Here is a 24057-nt window from a genome sequence, read left to right as displayed (position 1 = left end):
ATATTCTCCTCAACCAGCAACTGCTGGAACTGTGCTCCTAGTAAAAAGACATTGCATCTACCCCACCATCCCATCTGTCAGATCCAACAAACCCTACACAATCCCTGTCCCAGCCCTTTCTCCTTCCCTGTCTGCTGGAGCAACTTTGCCATCATAGCCCAGAGCTGCTAGCAGCTCCAAAACTAGGCTGAGCCCCACAGCCTCCTGCTTTCTTGCCGATTTCACACCCATCTGCAGTACAGCTCTGACATCAGGAGGTGGATGAGACCTTTGCCATGGCTGGCTTCAGAGTCAATGCTGGAGAGGAGGGAGAACTGTGAAAGAGCTGAGTCCTTCCTTTAAAAATGAAAAAGAAAAGAAAAAAAAAATCAGCACTACGCAACTACAGGAAGAAAAATGGGTCTGTGAAAGCACCCCAACTCTATCTTAAAAGCTTATTCTCTCCCTGAATAGATGTCCCTGCTTTGGGGGCAATACTTGCAAGCCAACATAGCTCCACAGTCAACCAGCAAATGTCCACCAAAGGCATGGGGACATACACTTGCATCCGAAGAGGACCATTGAGATTTGTCTCTCCTATACAACATTGCCAGCAACAGTCAAGTCCCTGCACAGTGGGACACAACAAAAACTTTTCACAGCCTCTCAATACCCCAACAGTTTGGATTTCTGCCCCTCCATCCAGTAGGAAAATATTTTTGCAGTCTGCAAGGACATGGCCGCATTTCGCGAGGCAGCCGCCCCTGCCTAGACAAAGAGCAAAGCATTCAAAACCACAGAAAAGGCAAAATACACACCCAGAATTTACATGGAGAAAACATTTCCTTTTTTTTTCTTTTTTCTTTTTTTCCTTGTTTTTCTTTTTTTTTCTAAATGTCCAAAACAAGTGCTTCTTTTGATAATTTCTTTGTTTTTCAACACACGCACCGTCTAGAAAGTTAAACGCCATGCAGATGAAGAGAGTGCAGCTAGAAAGTCCTTGGGGCAGCAGCACTGCAGGAGCCCCGTGTTAACGAGCAAAGGGCTTCCATTGGAAAAAGACAACAAGAAGCGGAAGCATTGCTGGAAAATCCACCGCCCTCACGTCTCTCTCAGACCTCTACCTGATGGCAGAGGGGCAAGACCAAAATTCCCCATCCTGGCCCTGCCTTCCATCCTAAAAACTATACCTTGGTGACTCAGAAGAGTCCCCTTCTGGGTTTGCCATGCAAGCAGCCCCCTGGGTGCGGAAGCCTGGGGACACTGGTGTCCCAGGGACATGGCTGCCCTGGGGACATGGTGCCCTGGTGTCTTTGCCTGCTGGCAGCCCTGGTGGGAGTGGCGTGGCGTTGCAACCCCTCTCCAAATGTAAACGCAACAAAAAACAGCAACCCCCAAAAATCCCCCCACCCCCCGGCCCCAAACAGTTGAACATTTCTAGTTATTACATAAAGATCCATTTCAGCAAATACTCAAAATCAAGTTACGAAATACACAGTAGGTTGTTTTCTTTTTCCTATAAAAAGGCATGCGCTCAAAGTAGAAGATAGCTAAAGGCTTGTTTGTTTCTTCAAAGCACAACCAGATTCTGCAGAGTTTTGTCACTAAAGCTTGCATTCCTCATCTTCGCTGGAAGGTGTCGTGTGGGCAATGGTGTCTGTATCTCCAATCAGTGGCCAGCTTGGCTACCTCAGCCTTTGTGCCATGGGGAGCTGCAGATGCTGCATGCGAGGGGCTGGGGGATAGGATCCAAAGGGATGGGAGCAGGGTGTGGGAGAGATTTGCTGCCCCGAGCCCACTGGTGTGGCTGGGAGAGCTCTCTGAGCTGTGGTGATAGATAGAGGTCACCTTTCTCCTCTTTTCTCCCAGCTTTGCCAGTCCCCACTCCCAGGAGAGAAGGGAGGAAGGAGAGAGAACATCCTGGTAACTTGCCGAGGCGCAAATCTACTTACCCTCCTGGGAAGAGAAAACACCAGGACACCTTTACTCACCCATCCACGTATTCCCCTCCTCACCTAAGATGCACAGAAGCTGAATTTTGCAAATGGTTTAAAACCCAGGTTCCCCAACTGAGGCTGCCAGGATGCATGAGCTCAGGGCAGCGGGCAGGGACCTTGATAGCAGCAAGGCAAAATCCACCGGTGTGCGGAGGATGTGTGGCACAGAGCAGCTCCCCACAACCTCCTCTTCTCTGGGGAGCTGCCAGCAGAAGTGGGGATGGAGGTGAATGAAGAGTCCTGTCCCAATCCGTGGGATGTATGGGACTGCAGGGCTGTAGGGGGGCCATGCAGCCCAGGGTGAAGTCTTTTGCCCTGGCAGGCATCAAGTGCTCAGATTTAGGTTCATGGTTTTTCTTTTCTTTGTTCATGCAGAGGAAGGGGTCCTGGTGAAAGGGTATGGAGATGGGATGCTTGTAGGTGCCGCTGAGGCCGTTGCATGTGTGCAGTGAGAAGCGAGGAGCTATTCCAGCAGGAACCAAGCAGCAGAGCCAACAGCCAAAATCCTGTAGGTGAAGAGTTGGAGGGGTCTCCCCTGGCAGTCAGTCAGTGACAAACCCAGCACGGGCCGTACCATGCTTCAGCTGCAAAACACCAACAAGCAGAGCAGGATGTTGTTTCAGCCATCGTTCCAGCAGAGCATCCCTCTCCCACTGCCCTCTCATGACCACTGCCCATCTCCTCCCCACCACAAATCCCACAGCCATGCTCCTTGGGATAGGACCCCACCCTCCCACCCCATCTGCCCCCCGATCGCAGTCCCCGGATGCTCACAGGGCTTACTGCGGTAGGACAGAGGGCGCGCCAGATCTGTGGAAGTGGACAATCTGCCATTTGCCATCCCGGCGGTGCCAGATGCGGGTTTCTTCAGACTGGGCAGTGCGGGGGATGCCCCCTGCGTCCACGTACTGCGTGATGCGGATGTAGGCGATGCAGGCGGACTCATCTCCCATCAGGTGAATGTGGGGGTTCAGGATCGTCGTGTGCACAGGCTTGCTGTTCCGGGACCACACTGGAAAGGAGGGGATAATCGGGGTTGCCTGAGGCAGGGGAAGGACTTTGGGTGGTTCCTCAGTGTGGAAGGGGGGGATCCTGGGGTTAGAAGACTGAGGTCATAATAGGGTCAGGATGCGTGCACCTGGAGAGCTAGGACAAGTGGTAATGGCCTTAAGTTGCACCAGCTTGAATATTAGGAAAATGTATTCTTGGGAAGAATGACAGTGCACTGGAATAGGCTGCACAGGGAGGTGGTAGAGTCACCATCCCTGCAGGTGTGCAATGAATATGGAGATGTGGCACTGAGGAGCATGGTCAGTGGGCATGGTGGGGGTGGGTTGGATTTAGTGATCTTAGAGGTCTTTTCCCACCTTACTGATTCTATGACTCTAACAAAACAGCTCTTCATTCACCGTCTGGGATATTCCAACCTAGCCTAAATGCTCCCACAGCCACCCTTTCCCTCCTCTCTTCAGCAAGCTGCTGAAGGTGGGGATGTAGCCAGGCAATGGGAGGTAGGAAGGGTTTCTCAGGAGGCAAGGGGCAGCTTACGGTTTTCAAAGTAGAATCGGTGAAAATCCAGGCCTTCCACAAGGTTCCCCAGAGCCTCAGGCTCAAAAGCAGTCATCCCGGGGTCACACATCTTCCTGGGGAGGTGGAAGGGAGAGGGAAGGGAAAGATCATCTCATTGCTTCCAGCAAGACAAACTATCTTCAAGCAGAAGCCTGGCCTGGCCCTGCAGGAAGCCTAGACACCCTTTGCCCCCAGCCCCACAACTTCATCTGGGGCCCCGATGACACAGGTCCCTCCATCACTCAACGCCTCCTGTTATATCTTCCTAAGCACTGCCGCCTTCTTCATAAGAGATAGGAGAAAAACAGTGGGGAAAAATGAATTCTCTCTGCTCTGTATCAAAATATCCCTGCTGCTGTCCTCTGGGGCAGAGAAGCAGACCTGCACTCACTCAGATGCACTAATTAAATAGGCCTTGGACACAGAAGAAGTGTAGTCTGAGGAGCTTCAACTCAGCAAATAGAGAGCAGTTCTGCTTCCAAGCAGCCTGAGGCGGTCTGGGTGTAATGATATCATAGATGTAATGTTCCTTCTTCCACCATAAATCACACTTGCAGTTATTCATCTTTCTGCAAACCCACAAAATGGGCACATCTGTGCTAACAAGACCAGAGAAATGTGGTCATCTCAGTGTGAGAAAGCATGGGGTTGGGAAACCAATGTCCCCTGTGTCTCTTGGATGGTGTCCACGTCCCTCTGCCACGTCACCCTGCCCTTGGCAGCAAGGTCCTTTGGCACTTGCTCTGGGATGCTGAGCCCAGCCCAGAACTGAGCACACTCACGTGTAGGACTCGAAGTCGCCGTTGCTTATTGCTTCGATCAGCTGCTCTGTCACCTTAATGATTTCTTGCTTCCGTACTGTTGGTTTAAAGAAGAATAAAATACAAATTTAAATCAAAAACACCGGGGTTTTTTTGTTTGTTTGTTTGTTTTTCTGCTAAGACTATTGAAAAGACGCACAAAAGTCATTCCTAATAGAAAGGAAGACTGTCCTGCACAGAGCATCACCAGGAAACCTGCCTTGGGAGGAACACATATCCAACTAAGACATCTATCCTGTGTTGTGCTGAGATCACTTGGTCAAGTGACTTCACAAATTAGCACCGATAAATGATTCCCTGGATTACTCTTAGAAAGCTGATTCTGGTAGGCAGGGAGGAGAGATTTCTCCTGGTATCTTTTCTCTGAGGTACGTTGGTCTCTAAGGAGCCCAAACCTCAGCAAGAACGCAGGAAGGGAACGGTATCATCAATTTCCAGTCTTGTGAGCTTCCTCTCCTCACCAGCAGTGTCCCAGATACTCCTGGTGGTGACCCAGTGGTGAAGCCACCTATGCTAGCAACACACTCTTAAGGAACCCCGAGACACCATGCTGATATTGTGCTTTCCTATAGCCAACACCCCATTAGGGGCTGCTAGGCTAATGGCCTTGGGGTACCCCCACTGGCGTACCTTTGGTGTCTTCATCCTCAATGGTGGTGTTGGTGCTCTCCGACGATTCCTGAGCAAAGAACAGAGAGGAGACAGCACGGTGAGCCCAGTCTTCCCCCCATGCCAGGAGGAGCTTGCGTGTCCGACAGCCCCCCGAGTCCGACCCCACAGTGCTCGGCTGTGCGACTGGACGGCAGCCGAGGAAAACGCCGGCAGCTCCAACCCGTCCTCCACCACAGCTCGAGCGCAGAGCAGCGCTGGCCGAGCCCCCCGGCCGTGTGCCGAGGGAACGTGGACTGGGCTCAGGAGGGTCTTGCAGGCACGGCGCTGCCTGTTCTACCGACGCCTGCAGGGACACAGAGGTGGGGCAGGTCCGGGGCGGCTCGGCGGGGTGCTAGGAGGGCAGGGGAGGGGCTGCGCAGGGGTGGAAGACACCATGTTGACTGTACGATAGAAAGAGATGTACAAATTAACAGCGAGGAGGAGCTGGGATGAGAAAGAGGGGACTGTGCAGGAGTGAGAGAGACCACACTGACCGCAGAGTAAGGGAAAGAAATGTACAATACAACAGAGTGCTTCCAAGACCCACATGGACCACCGAAGGCTGAGACACAGCTCTTTCCATCAACAGCTGAGCACTAGACAGATTTGGGGTGGAGGGGGTTCTGACCCCCCCGTCTCTCTCCAGGAGCCCCATCAAGGCGACTCTGCTAGCGGAGCTAGAGCAATGGCTCTGCTAGCTCTTCCCAGCAGAGCCTTGCTGATGTATTACCCATAATACCCCGATGTAGGTTGGCAAGGTGTCCCATGACCATACAGTCCCCGCAGAGGCATGGAAGGTGTTTCTCCAAGGCTCCTTGGACCGATGCAGCCTGCAGACCTGAGTCAGGAGAACTGGGAGAAACGGCATGAGAACCCATCAGCAAGAACCAGGGCTGGCTTCCCACCAGCCGGTGGCCAGCAAGTGCCTGCACCAACCCTGTGAATGGGGACTGTGGGTGATACGGCTTTGAGGACGTTCCCTCCAACCCCGGTGGCCTTTCTTCCCTACCCCGAGGTAACTTCCAAAAACGGGGGAAAGCTGGAACATGTGGAGAGGCCCAGCAATATCGGCATTGAGGAAGACGAAGGACACTCACCATTAACTGAACGCTGGAACTGGACTTTCTTTTCTGGAAAAACAAGGAGAAGAGATGGAACAGGAAGAGACACAGAGTGAGAAAGGCAGAGAGCAGCACGAGAGAGGCAGCAGCTCCTGAGCCACCCTTCATGGTCCTCACGGAGGGGTAAGCAAAAGGCACGAGGCCAACCTGGTGCTCCTGGAGGGACGTGCCACCGCACAGCGGGGCCGTGCCAGCTCCTGCCCACATTTCCACTGCCACCTTTCTCTCCTGACCTGCCACAATCCCTGTTGTTGCTCACCCCAAGGATCTGCCTAGCACATAAGTCTTGCAGAAGTAGGTGACCCCTCTGTTGGCTTTGTGTCCAGGCCACCAAGCCCACAGGAGCAATATGAGATGCCTAAATGCTCTGGCAGCTTTGTCACCCGCACAACGTTGTGCTTGGTTGTCAGCACCAAAATGAAGTTGTACTGACTCTACCTATGCTGATGACCAGTGTAGAGACACTCAATTGTCATCTTGGACCTAGACTTGTCTTCAGCACAGAGCTGGCTGGTTTAAAGCCAGCATAGCTATCACTTCTTAACCCTGCAAGGCAGACTGTAAGAAGCTGTCCTGACACAGCTCTGCTGCTCTGAGTTAAATTTCCTCCCAAGAGACAGTCTTATACATGCGCATATTCATCTCCATCCTTGACCACTACCACTAAGGCTCTAAGGCTTTGTAAAAGACGACCCCCTTGCTGCATCCCCACTTGTAATCCCAAACCAGTTCTGGATACTCCTTCCTTTCCATACAGTGCTCCCCTCTCCACCAAGGACACGAACACTGGCCTTTCTCCACCTCCAGCTTGCAGGGTACAAATCACAGCTGGTGACAGGAAGCACCAATGCAAGAATTAGGAGCTGCAGTGCCAAATAAGCAGCATTTTGCCAGCACATTTAACAAGGCACCATTCCTGCCTGTCCCACAGAGAGAAAAAAAGCATGCACTGTGCCACACTCTTAGAAAAATCCATGCAGCAACTCGTTAGGGTGGATAAATAGGCTGCAGTAGGAAAACTAACATCCATCCATTCTCACTGCTCTTTTCACTTCCTAAATGGCTCCCACCAGCACCATTGCTGAGTTTCCCCTATGCCAACACACTGTCCTCTCCTTCACTGAGTCTTTTGTCATTCCTAATCCCTTCTTCCCTGGGACAACAAGTGACCCTGGAGCAGGGCACGCTGCTGTGCTTCAGGAGGAACCTCAGGGGGACGTACAGCCAGAGAGAGCTCTCAGCCTCTGCTAACCAAGGACAGGACACGGGGCAGTAAACTGCAGAAATTTCAGACGCAACAGAATGCAACACAAAGCAGTGACCGCGTCAAGTCGGGACATACAGTAACAGGATGCAACACGGGGCAGTGAGCTCATTAATTTTGGACGGGACAGGATGTGACATGGGGCAGTGATTTCATTAGTTCACGATGTGACGAGATGGGACACTACACAGGGCAGTGAAGGTATCGTGGCTGCTGGGACCAGAACACCTCCTGGAGACCCCAGAGGAGGGGTGGAGAGGAGTTTTTGATCCTGTGAGCGCTTTTGTAGGGGGAAACCTCCTTGGGAGAGTGCTTTGAGCTCTCCAAGCCTGGGCTAGCACCCTTCTGGTGCCTGCTCTCATGAAGGCTGGCCCAGCTGATATCTCCAGGTGCAGACAACTCTTCCGATGACAAACCCCCCCACATGACCGAGCCCACCCATCCATGCAGGATTCCACATCCCTGCTGTGCTTTCCCAGCGAAATGGAAGGAAGTGACAAGCTGCCAACAATGCCCTGCCATATGCCAGGTGCCTGTGGTGGGCCACCAAAGCTTTGGCTGCAGCAGCCAGCTTCCCAGGCTAACATTCATGCTCAATCTACTTGGAAAGCCAAGAGAGATCTCTGTTAGGATGCTGGGCCAGCAAGTGGTCTTCTATCATGACACCTAGAGATGAAATCAAGGCAATTCCTTTTTGCTGGAAAACATAATTCAGGGCTGTGCCTGATGAAGCATCTCCAGCCACCAATGCTTTAAAAAGCATCTTCCAGTTGCGATCAGCTATGCTCCAGCAACTCTGGCACTTCTACCTGGGGTCACTGCTCAGGTGGCTGCAGAAGCAGCAGACAAGGGCTGGCAGGCAGCTTGCTGGGACTCCCGTGGGGCTGTGCAAAGCCAGCAGTCCTGCCCTGGGAGCCATGTGACATCCCACTGCCCAAGGCAATTTCCTCTCATAGCAATGCAGCCCATCAGCTTCATGTTGCAGAACAATTCTGCGTGGCCAGAATGTTTGATTTTATGGAGCTGTGTGCAGATTTTGTGTGGTCTCAAACCTTGCAGGCTTGGCATGCCACAGCTAGTGGGTATGGTGGTAGGGGAACAAAAAGCCACCCCCAGCCCTCTGGCTGCGCTGAACTTTTGGGCAAAGGAAGGAAGAAACCAGCTGAGTGCAATGCTCTTCCAAATCCTGCAACTCTCACAATAGCAGGGTCCCTGCAAAAGGACCAGAAGAAAAGAATCTGTGCTGCAATCAGAGTCCCAGAGCTCTGCCTCACACCTTGCATCCCTGCCTTGGAGCAGAGGAATGTAATTGTGCAAGTTCTCCATTGTTGAGTGATAGTTTGTGTCCAACAGGACAAGAGAAAGACTTTTGCATGAGCCATTCTTCCTGCAGCCCTTCCAGCACCAGCTTGTTCCCAACTCATTGCCAAATTGGAGTGCTCATTTTTTCCCGTCTACAGTGAGCACAGAAGATGGGAACAGGGTCAGGAGGGTTAAACACCTCCATGGACCATTGTGGGGATAGGATGGTGCTGGGGAACCCTGGAGCATCAGGATTGCACTGGGACTGAAGCCCCAGCTCTAGGCTGCAAAGCCAACTCCATGGCCCCTATTCCTCCAGTCCATGGCATGGAATGAGCATGTTTTTGGGGCAACAAAGCAGCAGTGAGACTCCACTATGCTCTGTTGCTCCTGGCTGCAGCACCAACCCCTTCCCTCGCCATGCTGAAACGCTGCTCCAGTGGCCCAGGAACATGCTGGTGGCTCAGGTACACACCAGGAAAGCAGTGCCAACAACTATCCTTCAAAGCACAGGGTGCCTCAGGGAGCACTGGCATAGCACCAGGACCCCACTGCCAGCACCAGGGTGCGGAGAGGCAGGCAGGAGAGGACTTACCTTCACGCCGTCATTCTTCTTGTTGCCACCGCTTTTGCCTCCTGGAGAGAGGAGGAAAGAGGTGAGCAGAGCCAGGCAGGGCACCAGAACCAGGAGGCCGAGGATCAGCAGCATGATGTCGGGCAGCAGAGCTGAGTGGCAGCTCTCGTCCTCTCACAGCCCCTCCAGCACAGCCCTGCGAGCTCAGGGATAAACTCTCCAGCACCGGCCCGTCCCACCAGAGCGGCTCTCCATGAGGGACATCAGCGTCCCCAAACGTCACGGCGAGGCAGTGGGGTGCCCCATAGGGAGCCTGCTGGCCGCGGGTGCTGTCGGCGCAGCACTGGAATGGGCCGCCCGCCTGCCGCCCCTCTAATTTTAGCCCCATGCTGCTGGGATCATGTGCTGCCGTGGCCCGCCGGCCTGACAGCTGCAGCCCACATTTTGACAATGATGAAAAGCAGATGCCTTTCCAGTGCCCACCTCCAGCTGCTGGCCAAGCGCCGAACCCCCTGGCTGCACCAGGGACCCCACATCCTGAAGCGCCCGTGGGAGCAGTCCCGTGCTGATCCTGTTGCCTGCTGGGGTGGGCAGGGGGCACGGGCAGCCCCTGGGTTGCGTGGGACGGGAAGTGCTAGGAGAGAACTTTTGGGTTTCCTGCCCTTTGATGCTTTGCGCCTTCCGTAACCGGATCCGCGCCAGCTGCTGGACTCCTCCAGCCCCACACACGCTGCCCACAAGTGCTAAATATGTCAGCATGATCTCCCCACCCCCCTGCGACAAATGCAGATGCCAATCCTGGCTGTGGCCATTTGCACGACTCCTGGCTGGGCCAGCTGCCCCCAGTCCCCCCTGCCCACCGCAAAACCCGGCTCCTGGGGTGTCTCAGCAAAGCGCTCCAAAATTCCCATCTGAAAACAAGTCATGCTGTGCTGAGAACCCTGCAGACTGCCATGCTCTGTCCCTGCCTCTCAATGCAGCCCTGGGGATGCAGGGATGTGGGAGGGGAGCAGCATCGCTGCAGGGTCAGCACCCCAAGGTGGGTGAGGTTGGGGAACCCTGTGCTGCTGGGGCACCTGGAGGATCCACATCACAAACATCTCCAGGAGGGAGGGCACCAAATCACCACCTCCCCAGAGCACCCGGCTGCAGCTTCAGCCCCACTGTAGGTGGAATGAAGCCCAGCCCCCTCCCAGTTCTGCCCTAAGGAGAGGAACCCAGAGACAGCACCTACCAGAGAAGTTCCTGGTGGCCAGCATGGTGGTGAGGATGGCTCCCTGCAACACACAGAAGGCAGAAAGGAAGGGAGTGCGCAGAGCCACTGGGTCCCCATGCTCCCAGCTCTGTGTGTCACCTGTCCCCCACACCCTTTGCTGGAAGGAAGCTGGCCCACAGGCTGACCTGACTTCTTATCCCTAACGCCAGGGCATTGGGTTGCAGGCTCTGAATCTTCCCTCAAAAATTAAAGGGATATTTAATAACCCAGGGAACATTTCAATCCCATTCTTTGTTGGCCGGGGTGGGCAGCTGGTGGCAAGGGGAGCCGCTGGGAGCGGAAATGGATGTGATTGCAATGAAAGGGATGGGGATTTTTCATGGAAGCCACACATACAGCAACACTGCAAAATAACACCCAGAAAAATGCTGTCCCTTCTCCATCTGACTCTACTAACTAGTTGCTCAGCGTATAATGAGATTACTTAGGACTAATTGCCTGCAGCAATGGATTACCATTTTGAAGTGCATGCCCGAACTAATTTGATTACTTGTCTGGCTGAAAAGTAATAAGAGTTCATAGCCAGTTTCTTTTCTTGATAATCGTGTTAGTAGCCTGCAGCTGCCCTGCTCTGTGTCACACTGCGTGCAGCCTGGTGCAAATCCACACAAACCCTGGCTCTCCACACTCAGCAACCAGCCCCCACAGACCCCACCAAGCATTGTGCAGCAGCCTGGATAGGACAGTGTGCAAATTACCTTTAGCTTCCTCCGGGCATTGAACTTCTTCAGGCAGTCCACCGTCTCCTGTCTATGCATGCATGAGGCCACGGTGGCACGGTGCTGGGAAGAGAGAGACTTGGCTCAGGGCACACGTGTGCAGGATCCCAATGTAAACCCTTATGCCCACAGAGCTTGGGTCCCTGTGGGTGAGTGCCACCCGACTCACCGATATCCAGGGGTGCTTCAGAGCCTCCGCTGCCGTGATGCGTTTGGATGGGTTGATGGTCAGCATCTTGTTGATGAGATCTTTTGCTTCGGGAGTGACGGTGTCCCACTCAGGGGAGGGGAACTGCCAACAGAGGGATGGGTGAGGGATGGCAGGGAGCAAAGCGAGGAGCAGCAGTCCTTGACAATTGGGCTGGTTTTCCTCCAGCCCCAGGTGGGAACAGGCAGAGGAACTCATGGGAGCAAATGGGAATTGCTACCAGTTGGGGAGCAGGGCTGGAGGGAGGACAAGACCCAGGACGAGACCCATCTGTTCTGCAAAGTGGACTGAAAGGTGCCAGTGTGTGCACTTGGGCATGGCATCTCAGTCAGTCCTCTACAATCAGAGCAAGGGAAGGAAACCCATTCCCATCTGACTCATCCCAGTCACTCTTCTGGAGCAGCAGACTGCAGTGAGGGGGCAGCAGGAGGAAGGGGTGGTAGTAGAGGGGGCAGAAAGAGAAATGCACTCACATCGTAAGCCCCAGCCTTGATCTGCTGGTAGAGGCGGTGCTGGTCTTCATCCCAGAACGGTGGGTACCCAACCAGCAGGATGTAAAGGATGACGCCTGTGCAGGAGGGGACATGGGGTCAGCAGATGAGTGAGAGGCACTGCACTGCAGGGGGTGTCAGCAGACCCATGCTAGGGACCAGCCCAAATCAGGGAGAGAAACTGAGAACATTCTTGAGATTAACTTCCCTTACCACAAGCCCACAGGTCCACTGCTTTGCCATAGGGATCCTTGCGGAGCACCTCAGGGGAGAGGTATCCTGGGGTGCCAGCAAAACCTGCGACAGAGAGCCCATCATACACTCTGCATGTATACATACAGTTGGCTTGGGAGTGCTCAGCCCTCCAGGCCCGATACCATTGACCCAACCTGAGCAGGGCCCAGTGGATAACCCACAGCCATACTCACCAAACCAGGCTTGCTGGTCTCCCTCCACCTCAATGGCGAGACCGAAGTCAGCCAGTTTGACAGCAGCTCCCTTCAGCTTGGAGGCCAACAGCAGGTTCTCAGGCTGCAGGAGGAGGAGAGGGTCTCAGAGAGAACCTATGGGCTCTGCTATGACTTCCAAACAGAGCTGGGGGAAGGATGGATGTGGTCCCACTGCTCTATGGGGCTGTGTATCCTAATGCACCATAGAGGACCATGGTCTATAAGCATCTCTCTACCCACTCTCCGTTGTGTTGTTTCGTCCCAGAGCTGCCGAAGCTTTCCAGGAGTTCCCATATGGCATTCCTCCCCAACCTGGAGGGTGCCAGGCATTGCCTCACAGGGTCTTGCACCACTGATAGGGTCCCCACATCCTTCCACAGACCCGCCCCTGCAGTCCATACCTTCAGGTCCCGGTGGACCACCCCCATCTGGTGGCAGTGCAGGACGGCTTCCAGGATCTGCTGGATGCAGTGGCTGCAAAGAGGAGAAGTTTCACAAGAGTGCCTTAGTTACATCCACACGGCTGCATCTCACCCCTCTGCCCTTCTCCCATCGCCACGTCCCACCTGCAGCCCTGCAGAATGGTGTCCCTCTCCACCACATCACTTGATGGTGGTGACCCAACTGTCAGCCACCAACAGGTGAGCAGGGAGCTGGGGCTATGCACGCACCCTTGGGCTCCCACAGAGCTGGCACCAGGAGCTGGGGACTGATGGTGCAGACAAGGTGCCAGCCCAGATTTGGTCTCTAAAGGTGAACAGAGCAGCTGTGCCTTTGGCCATGCAGCTGATGCTCCAGTCCCATTTTCCCACTGTCTAACATGGGTGGCTCTCACTGTGTCAGTTTGCTTTATGTCAAGTTCATTAAACTCCAGCCTCACTGTGTGCGTGAGAAAGAAAGGGAAAAAGGAGGAGGCTATGACCACTTTTGTTCCAAAACAGCTTTCTGTAAGGGAGGTCTTTATTTACATTTATGTTATTTGTATGACACTAATAGAGGATGCGTTGGAAGTGGATTCAGTGCAAGCAATCTGTTAATTATGATTGTTTTATGCCTAGAAATAGGGGATATTTCCATGGAAGCAGAAGTAGCACAGAGCTCGACAACCCCTTAAGCATTTGTATGGACTATGCCCTGTACATGGGGCAAAGCCAAGAGGCACAGAGATACTTGGAAACTGCACCCTCAGCCATCCTGCCCCTGCCCTCCTTAAGGCTTCCAAGTGGGGAACATCAGAGCAAGAGCTTGAATTGCAGAAAGCAGAGTACACAGAGCCCTGGGAAGCTGTGGGGACATGGGACACCTCTTGTCCTTCCCTGCCCAGATCTTTGCTCACCTGGCATCCGCTTCACTGTAGTACTCTCTGGCCACGATGTCCTCAAACAGCTCCCCACCAGTGACCCTGGGACAGAACAAGGGATTCACACTGGGTATGCAGCAGGGCTGGGTCTGTTCACAGCATGCACAGCCCTAATAATCCACCCAAGTACTGCTGCCATGCATGAGGGAGTGAGGCAGGGACAGATTGTCACCTGCCTGGCATAGAATGGGATGGGATAAGGGATGGGAGGAGCTGACAAAGATCAACTCCAGCTGCCAACTTTAAGGACCCAAAGCCTGTCTCTTCCCTCTCTATGCAGAGAAGGACTTCAAGGCAGCCCACAGAAGGACAGGGATGAGATGGAGGAGACCATGGGGCACATCACCTTGATGGGAGCATGCAGCAGATTAGAAGATGAGCTTAAATGGCACTCACAGGTCAAATATCAGGTAGTGGTGGCCCTCTTCAGAGATGCTGTCATGGAGCCTCACTGCAGCAGAGACAGCAGGTTACAGGCTGCCTGGCTCCTCTCACGCTGCCTGGGGAGCCTGGGTTCCCATTGGCATAGCATGGATTTCTGCTGGGAGCTCATCCTTCCCCCTGCCCCTCTTCCTGTTGCCACCGACTGGCAGGAGTCCCACTCAGCCAAGGGCCTCCATGAGCCACGGCTCAGAAGTCATATCTAAACTGGGGACAGCCAGCAGCTGGCTGAGCTCCCAACTCAGGTCAGAATAGTGCTGGGCTGCCAACCCAGCCCTGACTCTGACCTGTCTCTGTAGTTATTTTTTCCCTCCTCTTCATGACCTTTCTTCTCTCCTTGGGAGCACTCCTGCTGGGGATGCCCAGGAATCGTCACGGGATGAGATTCCCTGAGCAGGAACACTCTGCCCCATCCCCCTGCCTGGCTCTTTGCCCTGCTCCGAGGGATGCCCCTGTGAGAGCACGTTGCCCTTCAGCTGAGTTCTCACAGCTCAGCAGTCAGACGCGCAGCAAAGGTGCAGAAATAGGTGGGACAGAATCTGGTGTGCAAATCACAGTCTGGCATTGTCTGCCCACATCTCACTTCACTCTGATTTCACTGGGGCTGTGTGTATTTAACCCCTCCTCACTGCTCACCTGACACCACTTTCAGCCCATTTCTTTGCACTACACCAGCTGTGCCCTGTGTGGAAACATCCTTTTAGGCTGTGGGTGTTAACAATAAGGATGCTCATCCCATTCCCTGCTCATTCCTCCCTATTGATGGTCTCCAATCCCCCATGCTCCGTCACCTGTGTTTGCTCAGCACTTCTCTCTGACACATAATCTCAGCTTTTCTGCCTTCCTCTGTTGAAAGAACCACATTTCCTTCTGTTTCATCTCATCTGAGAGGGATTTGGGGGGTATTGTGCTGGGATCTTGCTGAATCCTATCGTGTTCAAAAGGGGATTAGGCAAATTCAGTGCGGATGGGGTGGTGAAACTCTAAGCAGATGGTCCGGATACATCCCCTGCTTGGGGAAGTCCCATCGCCCATGGCTGCCAGGAGCCAAGGGTATAATGAGGAGCAGCTGCTCTAAGTATAGCTCAGTCCTGTGAGCATCTGCTGCTGGCCATAGGCTGAGCACAGCGGCAGTGTCAAACTACTCTATGCCAAGAGCTTTGGACACAGCATTGGTCCCCACAGTCACAGGGCAATATGTACTCAGAGCTAAAGCTCCAGGACTGGATGTAGCCAAAATGTCCTATTCTAGCATGCCTCCAGGGTAATGCAACCTGGTGAATCTGCACTGTTCCTTGCAGAGTGCTGTGACACAGTGCTTCCCAGTGCAGCCCCTAATGCATGCATGGTGCAAAGCAGAAGCTGGTCTTTTGCAGGCTCATGTCTGTGCAAACCCTGTCTGCACAGCCCGGCGTTCCTATGGGAGAGGAGGGCTGGGGAGGCACTGCGGGCGACTAGAGAGAGCCTCACAGCCCCTCAGTGATCACAGCATTCCAGCTTCCTCGTGCCCCCAGCTGTGCTGGCTCTGATGGGATCTGCACATCCCATGCTGCTGCAAGCAGACAGCTGCTTTGTCCCCGTGTCAGATCCCATACCAGCACTGGGCACAGGCAGCCTGCATCAGCATCACCGTCGAGGCTAAGCTTTGGGATTTTTTGCTGCAATTTTTTCCCCTCCCTCTCTCTCCTCCTGGCCTATTTTTGTCTTTTGCAGGGGCTCAGGAGTTTTCCTGAAACAGCTTTTCTGAAGGAGGCTACTCTCAGATGGACGGCCGGTGGGAAAGTCTTCGCTTCCCCCTCGCCATCGCCTCTCCCACGCCGCACTCTGCTGCTGCTCAGAGCTGGAGCCGCTTTTTTGGAGCATGCAGAGGAACACAGCATCCGAGGAGTAAAAATAGTCCCCATGCAGCCCTGCTCCTCCCGCAGGGACATGCAGCCAACTGGGTTAGTCGGGACCTACTTAGATCCCCCCTGCGCTTGGTGGGGGCCTTCCTATACGTGACCCCTTTTGGAGAAACTTCTTCCTGGTGAGGAAGAGGAGGGAGCCCCAGTGCCCACCCCACATTAGGGGTGGTAGGGATGGGGCCGGCAGTGGCGCAGGATGTGCTTACCGATGTTGGGGTGCTTCAGGAGGCGGCAGATCCGAGCCTCTCGCTCCAGCTTCTGGTGGTCTGAAAGAGGTAATGGCCCCACATTAGGGTCTGGTTCCATGCCAGAACCGCTTGCTGTGCCCTCCAGCACTCTGCAGGTGCTGCCTCACCGCACCTCTGTCTGAAGGTATTTGGTGATAGCAGGAACCCAACAATGGGAGAGGTGAGGATATAATTAGGGCTGCTGTCTCTCGGCACCATTGCAGCTACCTTGCAAGTTCACACCTCGCTGTCTCGCTCTGCATCAAACAAATCAGCAACCACTCATGTGGGGCTGCAGCCTTCCACATCCACCCCTTCTGTCTTTAACTCACCCCGACTATGGGGACACTGCTCCTTCACAAACCCTTCTTGGGTTTGCCTTTCCTCCACCGTAGACCATGGGGAGATAGGAGGTGGGTGGCTTAGGCTGTTCTTTCCATAGCCAAAGTCCACCGTGGGTAGAGAATGGAGGTGTGGAGGGACAGCATCACTGGGGTAAGCACTTCTCCAGGAGACAGGAGAGCTGCTTTCTTCTCCAGCCCCATGGTGACAAGGGGCAAATCACCCTTTCCCACTCTCTGCCTCAGTTTCCCCATCTGCAGATAGTTTCCTATTGGGTTTCCCCGTCTGCAGAGATTGAGATTAACCAGCCAAGAGGAAGTGCAGAATTGCTGCTTTTTGGCAAGGCAAACTTGCTTGCTTAGAAGAAGCCAATGGTCACAGAAAGGAGATGGGAACAGCAGTGGGGACCCAGCTCCACCTGGCCACAGCATCGTCTCCCCCACAAATCCAACTGCAGTCTACACTCAAAAATCATTTCTCCTCCTTAATCTGCAGTTTCTCTTCTGCTGGCTCCCTGTGTCAGCAGCCAAGCATGTCCAAAGGCACCCCGGGGTGTCCTACAGCACAACTCCTCCCTGCACACCATCCCACCAGACCTTCGTGTGTGGCACAGCTGCTGGCATATCTCAATGGCACACATCCCTGTGAGATACATTCCCATGGGACTCCCCATGGGACACATCCCTGTGGGACACACTCCCATAGCACACGTCCCCATGGGACACATTCCCATGGGCCACCAGCCCAAAGAATCCCTCTGGGGACAGCTTGCAGCCCAGGCAGTGGCCAATCCCATGCCGCAGCACTGCACAATGGGGAAGAATGAGGATCTGTTACCACCAGAAGCCGCTGGTTCCAGCCAGCAGAGCAGCTAAAATAACTCTGAGGCTCTCTCCAGCCGACAGATGGACACAAAGACATTGCAAACCTGAGAAGAGGATGGAGAGCAGCAATCCCGTGGGGGATTGCCATCTCCAAATGGAGGTTTGGAGCCAAGCTCCTCAGTTAGGCGTCAGCACTGTACTGCATTGGCACGCAGTGGTTTGATTTGAGGTCAGACAGCAGCTTGTCACCATTTTCTGTGCTTCATTTTTGCTTTCAGAGGTGAGCAGTGGCGTCAGGGAGAGCAGCAGGAGCAGCGAGTTAATTACAGCCTCCCAGCAGGGCACTCACTGGCAATGTCCATGCATTTAATGGCCATTCATCGAGGAGCTCAGGATGCACCACAGTGAGGATGGGGTGGGGCAAAGATCTTCCCTGCCACCAAACCTTGCCAACCCCCTGAGCATCCCCAGCACCTACCTCGGGCAGACAGCTTCTTGGTGTTGATGATTTTGGCCGCATACTCTTGTCCTGCCAACACCTTCACACATCTCCGGACAATGGAGAAAGCACCCCTGGGAAGACAAGGAGCAGAGGGAGGTGAAGGGCTCAGTACAGGCAAGGACACGGGTCAGTCCTAATGCTCTGAGGGGCAGTGGTGGGGATGGGATGGGATGGCATGGGACGGGATGGCATGGGGTGAGATGGGACGGCATGGCATAGGGTGGGATGGAATGGCATTGCATGGCATGGTTACTGAAAGAGGAAGGGTTTTGGAAAGTGGGGGAACAAAGTGGGTGCTTCCTGGCACTGCAGTCCTTGGGGACATGGGAAGGCAGAGATAGCCCTGGGGATGGCTGCAGGATTCACCCTTCAGTGCTCTCTCCTCCCTTCCAGTTCTGCTTTATCCACTACTGGCAGAGAAAGGGCAGAGATTTACCAGGAGCTCCTTGGGGACACTGGGAATGGACACATCTGTTGCACTGCACTCAACCACTTCACTCCATGTGTACGAGTGTCTTTGCCAGCTTCAGAGCTCACAATCACTGCAGCAATTTTCAGAACCAGCTATGAGCACTCACCATGGCTGCAGGCGACCGGTGCAAGATCCCTGTGGCTGCAAACCCACCGCAGCAGCAGCGCACTGCCCTGCTGAGCACAACCTTTGTACCAGGCTCCCTTTGCTGCCAAACCCCTCCGATCGCTGAAATAACAACTATCAAAAGCAATGCCACCTCCTGCTCCATCTTCCCCCGCTCCTGCTCCATGGCGAGGAATAAAAGGCCGCAGTTTGCGAGCACGCTGCCAAGCAGCAGTGGATAATTGATTGTAGTGGTGGAGGTGGGTGGAGATGGGCAATTTGGGGCTGAGTGAGATATTTAACAGAACAAGGCAAGCAGTGGGGTGCAGGAACCACAGTGGAGCTGCCAGCCCGTGCAGCATCACCTGAGGCACGTGCCAGAGAGGAGCTGGAGAGAAGGAGAGGAAGGAGCTTGATGCTTCCTTATTCTGCAGTTTGATCCTGGCCTCTGGAATAGCTGAGCTGTTCCTATTCCCATAGCCTGGAGGGGTTTAATTGGAAAGGGATTGAGAAATACTTCTTGGCAAGCATCAGCTTGGAGTGATGGGGAGTCTGGAGCCGTGCTGCCCCTAGTTTTGCTCATCCTGTCCCACCAGGAGCTTCATCAACACTGGGTCTGAAGGCCCCTTCCTCCCCCATGACCCATCTTTGCTCCTTTTTCCTAAAAATCCCCCTTTGCTTTGTGGCAATGCAGCAATGCTCACGGCAGAGAAGTCCCAGGTGCTCGGCTCACCTCCAAACCCACTGTGGGGTCCCACTGCCTGATCCTACATAGGGCTGGAGGGACGTGGGTGCCCCAGGGCTGTACCAGAGGCTGGAAACACAGGTCTGGGCTACGTCCCCACCCCAGGTTAGCAAGAGTGGAACAATGGTCCCTGGTTCTCCTGCATTGCTCCTGGAGATCATCAGCCACTGATGTCCAAGCACTCACAGCTATTCACCCATCCATTCATTTGAGCCCGACTAAGCTATGGAGTTAGATACAGATGCATTGCATAGGCACAGGTTGCACATCCCAGGTTGGACCTCATCCCTGCCAGCTCCTGCCACTAGTTTGCAGCCCCGTAGCCAGTGCCAGTGTCCCCTAGCCCAGGTGTGACCCCTGTGCCCTGTCCCCAAGTCCCTGCCAGCCCCCCCCATTGCATCTGACACGGGGATGCTCCGCTCCCCCTTCTTCACACTTTCCCTGCCAGCTCCAGGCTGCGCTGCTGCCGCCCTCCCTCTCTTCAACACCTCCTCCTCCTCCGAGGCATTTTATCTCCTTTCTAGAGAGAAGAGTGTGGGCTGGGGATTTTTTGTTCCTCCATATCTTTTTTTTTTTTTTTTTTTTTTTAATGAAAACCCTCTCCTGCAGCTCTGGGAGCGGAGGGGCTGAGCGCACACTAATTGCCGCCAGCCTCTCCCTGAACCTGCTGCGGGGGTGGATTCGGAGGCACCCAAGGAGCTGCTCTTGCTGTTTGTCCTACCTGGGTGGCCGTGGGCAGGATCCTCTCCCTGCTGCCCCCGTGCTGCCCCTGCTCCTCGCCCCATCCCTCGGCTCCTGCAGGTTGCAGGGGGGGGTGAGGGGGAGTGCTGCAGCCCCTTGCCACCTTGGCGTCCTGCAGGGATGCTGCAGATGCGGGTATCCCCTATAGGAATGTGGGACCAGGTCTGTGTCCTGTGTTTGGGACAGCCCCATGGGATGCATATCACATTGGTTGGAAGCTGAAGGAATGGCAAAGGGGTTGGGAACAGCTGCCTGGCACCCAGCACCTTTCACTGACCTTCTTTGGGTAGAAAAGAAACACAGGCAGCATGGGGAGGGTGGAGGGGATGTGCTGATGCCCCAGCACATGGCACCAGCTCTTTGGGGCTGTGCACTGGGAATGCCATAACCCTTGCTGGGTTTATGGGCAGCCACTGCCGCAGAGAGCCATGCAGCACTCCGTCCTGATTTCCCTTCCTGAGCTCACAGAGCGGAAATTTCCCCATGGGAAACCACTGATTGTTGAAAGTGTGGGATGCACTGGAAACCATCCCGGTGGAAAATTCCCAACCAGCACCACATCACACTGACAGGCCAGCAAGGGCTCTGACTTGGGAACGTTTCTCAGCCCTATGCCTGCCTCTGCCGAACCAAGGGAAGGTGTGGTGGGATGCACGGAGCTGCAAGAGCTGCTGGGCTGAGCTGCTCTGCCTCTGTGTCAGGGGATGCTGGGTGTTCCAGGCTGGCTGCAGGCTTTGCTCATTAATTAGTGAAGGTGGAGGAACACATCTGCCTGTCTGTCTCACCAGGTCTGGGTGCTCACCCCATATGGCAAAGCCTCACTTCCACCCCAGGCCTCCCCCATCACACACAGCCCAAAAGCTCCCCACCATGCTCCCTGTACTGCACCGGGTCCAGCAGCATCCCTTGCGGGCACCGCTGCTCTCCTGACCACCCACAGAACCTAGAAAAGCTGGGAAACCTCTGGAAAACCAGGTCCCAAGCCATATCATGCCCCAGGTCCTGGGCACTCTGCTTGCAGCACCAGCTGGAGCTCTCTGCACAGCACAGAGCTGCTCCCCAACCACTGCTCCAATCAGTTGCCCACCAACCCCCGGCACCTGCCCCAACTGCATGTAGATGCATGTGTCCATCAGCACACCCCAGGACCAGCACTCTGCTCTGCACTTGTCTGCAACAACGACCCACTCCCCCATCTGAATGGGGAGCACCAGCTGCATCCCGCCTGGCACAACGTCCTCCCCTGTGTCAGCCTCTTGAGTTCTCCATCTTTGTCCTCTCTTTTTTCTCTCGCCCCCGTTCTGCACACCCTCGCACGCATGGGTGCACATTTCAGCGAAGGCTGCCCGGCGATGCAGGGATGTGGGTCTGGAGCAAGTTTCCATGCCTACAGACTGCCACAGCCACACACCTATCTGACGAAGGGCACCTCGCCAGCAGCAGGGGCACCCAGCTCTGGGGCAGCACCAAAAAGAGGCATCAAAACCAAACCAAACCAAACTAAAGAGAAGCATACGCCTGCTTCCTTGTACACTCATTTTACAGCCACTCTCTCCCCACTGAGACATGGAGCATCTGCTGCCCAGCACTGAGGACGTGTGTGTTGCTGGGACAAGCACACTGTTCCACCTTGGGGTGCTCAGTGCCCCCCCAGAACTGCCCCAACTGCTATTCTCTGCACCCATGCACGCACCCCCATTTGCAGCAGGCAGTACCACGCGGACCCACTGAGCCCTCCCTGCAGCAAAGCAGGGGCTGAGGCTCAGTATGGGGCACTCACACATGCAGATGGGACGGGGGACAGAGTGGGTAGACCCCCAGCTCTGAGTGGGGTTTCCACAAGGGCTACCCTGCAGGTTGAGTATCCCACGGGATGAGTCAAACGCTGGGGAATCTGCACAGAGAAATTCCCTAAAGGAACCGGAGGGCGCCCACCACTGGGGCTTTCCCCCTCGGCTGTCCCGTCCCTCCTCCCAGCGGGGGAAGTTACTGGGGGAGCCGGCAGCATCCTCTTCCACGAGTGTTGGCTTTTTTTTCCATAAGAGGGGCAGCCAACCCCTCCCCAATCCCAAAATGCGGTGCACTGGGTCTGCACCTATTGGCATGCACTTGAAGTCAGGAGGAGACGGAACAGGGACTAGCAGACCCCATCCCGATCCCAGTCCCCCCACTGCTCCCCGACGCTCTGTGCCCATTGCTTTTCCCCATATCCACTGTTTCCAGCTCTGCTGAGGCATTTCCCCAGCCCCACTCCTGCTCCGAGTGTTGGGGGCACATCCAAGCCCCTCTCCAACTTACTTGCCCAGTTCCTCAAAGAGCTGGTACTCCTCGGTGAAGCGGTTGCAGGTGATGGTAGCCATCCCAAGGGGCTGGCAATGCTCCCTCCCCGGTGCGGAGTTTGGGGCAAGCAGTTCTCCTCTCGCTCCCTCCCTCTCTGTGTGCTCCCGGGGCTCTCTCCTCGCCGAGGTAAATAAGGGAATATGTTTGATTGACAAGCCTGGAGATAATGATGAGGGCAATTTGTCTTCTCAGCCTCACAAGCCTTCGTCAGCATCCCCATCCCCATGGTGACCACCGCTGCCAGAAACGCCCTGTTTCTGTTGCCGGGGCAACCGCTTCCCAAACCCATCGCCCGCCCTGGGGACCGTGGCCCTGCTGGGGACCCGGCCCTGGGGGCTGCCTGGGGGGTCTCACAGCCACTATAGGGAGGGGGGCAACTCCCAAATGCAAATCTTAAAGGCAAATTGAAAGATGTGGCAGTGGCAGAATAACTGGGGCAAAAAGGTTTCCATGGAAACCGTGGTTTCTATGTTGCAGGAGGATGCTGTCGCCCTGGCAACTGGTCCATTTCTACCTCCCCCCACCCCCAAATGCAGGTCCTGCTGGTAGCCTGCACCAGAGTCCCTGGGGGGCTGCAGGGTGGGGGACGGGCTGCTGCAGAGTGGGGCGGGTGGCAGCAGATGGAGCAGAAGTGTGTCAGGCGAAGGCAGCAAAATGATGGCAGCTCCCCAGGTCCCTGTAAGCGCCCTGCCAGCAGCTGGGCTCTCGTTGGGGCTGGCCCCAGTCACTGGCACCTGGGGGTGGCTTGGCCTAAAATAAAGCCAGAAGGGGAGCAAAGAGGGAAAAAAGCAAAAAGTGCTGAAAAAACAGGTTTTTCAGTTAATTAAAAAATAACAAAAAAAAGAAAAAAGGAAAAAAAAACTTGAAAAGAGCACTAAAAGTGGTACTCAGAGGTCTCAAGGGAAAGGTTTCCCCCTAAACCCGCTTTGCTGCCAACACCCCACCTCCAGCAGGCATCATCTCTTGCACCCTATGGGATCCTGAGCCTCTTTTGTCCCATTTCTGGTGGTTTTTGCAGGAGGAAAAGGAGCCCTCAGCAGCAGGGACTCTCAGTGGAAGGCATTGCTTTGGGCAGATGAGGTTGGTTTAGTTCCCTTCCAGGCTGCCATGGAAGGGTTAATAGGAAAAGAAAAGGCTCTAACCAGACAAAAAATAGGGAGAAATCTTTGAGAGAAGAGAGAGAGAGAAGGAGGAGCAGAGAGAGGGAGAGAAGAAAGGAGGTGGAAGTGGAGGAGGACAGCAAGTGGCGGAGTGAGGAAGAGGAGGGGGAGGAGGAGAAAGGCCTAATGGCTTTTCCATTAATTGCACCATTACCTGCTTTCATCCCCACACCAAGCTGTAAGGGCAGGGGCCCAATTCCCACCCATGGGTGGGGTACAGGCATGGGGTCCCCAGCTGTAGTGGGAAGGGGACAGCACTTGCCCCAATGCCTCTGTGCTGGTGTTGGTGCTGCTTCCTAAGTGGGAGTTTTTGTCTCTGAGCTGACTGACAGGTGCTGCATCCCCTTATCTGAAATCTCCTTTCCCACCCAGAAATCTGCTCCTTCACAGCTCTGGGATGTAGCCACCAGCAGTGCTTGTGTCTGGCCACCTGATGGAGACCTTCATCCCCTCCTCTCCATTACCCGCCTGCC

General features: G+C 54.7%; 1 protein-coding gene across 2 annotated transcripts; it reads right to left on the bottom strand.

The window, feature by feature from the left end:
* Positions 1–2242: 2242 nt before the first annotated feature.
* Positions 2243–22613, bottom strand: CAMK2A (calcium/calmodulin dependent protein kinase II alpha). 2 transcript variants are annotated; one of them, XM_031598284.2, is made up of 19 exons: positions 22383–22613; positions 17998–18092; positions 16333–16392; positions 14178–14232; positions 13758–13823; positions 12823–12895; positions 12401–12503; positions 12186–12269; positions 11955–12049; positions 11443–11565; positions 11253–11336; positions 10513–10555; positions 9300–9340; positions 6115–6147; positions 4997–5045; positions 4328–4403; positions 3525–3619; positions 2751–2988; positions 2243–2560 (listed from the first exon to the last, which is right to left on the bottom strand). In XM_031598284.2, exons 1-18 carry the CDS (start codon positions 22442–22444, stop codon positions 2756–2758), a joined length of 1470 nt encoding a protein of 489 aa, XP_031454144.1. In that variant the 5' UTR covers positions 22445–22613; the 3' UTR covers positions 2243–2560; positions 2751–2755. The 2 variants fall into 2 exon arrangements, with proteins under 2 accessions (XP_031454144.1, XP_090006939.1); XM_090150813.1 differs by lacking the exon at positions 6115–6147 and having other exon boundaries at positions 22383–22607.
* Between the last annotated feature and the right edge of the window lie 1444 nt (positions 22614–24057).

This window comes from Phasianus colchicus, chromosome 15 (assembly GCF_987193195.1).
Source record: "Phasianus colchicus chromosome 15, bPhaCol1.hap1.1, whole genome shotgun sequence".
Classification (NCBI taxonomy): domain Eukaryota; kingdom Metazoa; phylum Chordata; class Aves; order Galliformes; family Phasianidae; genus Phasianus; species Phasianus colchicus.
Note: the sequence above shows the minus strand (reverse complement) of the source record. Positions and strands in the feature narration are given on the sequence as shown.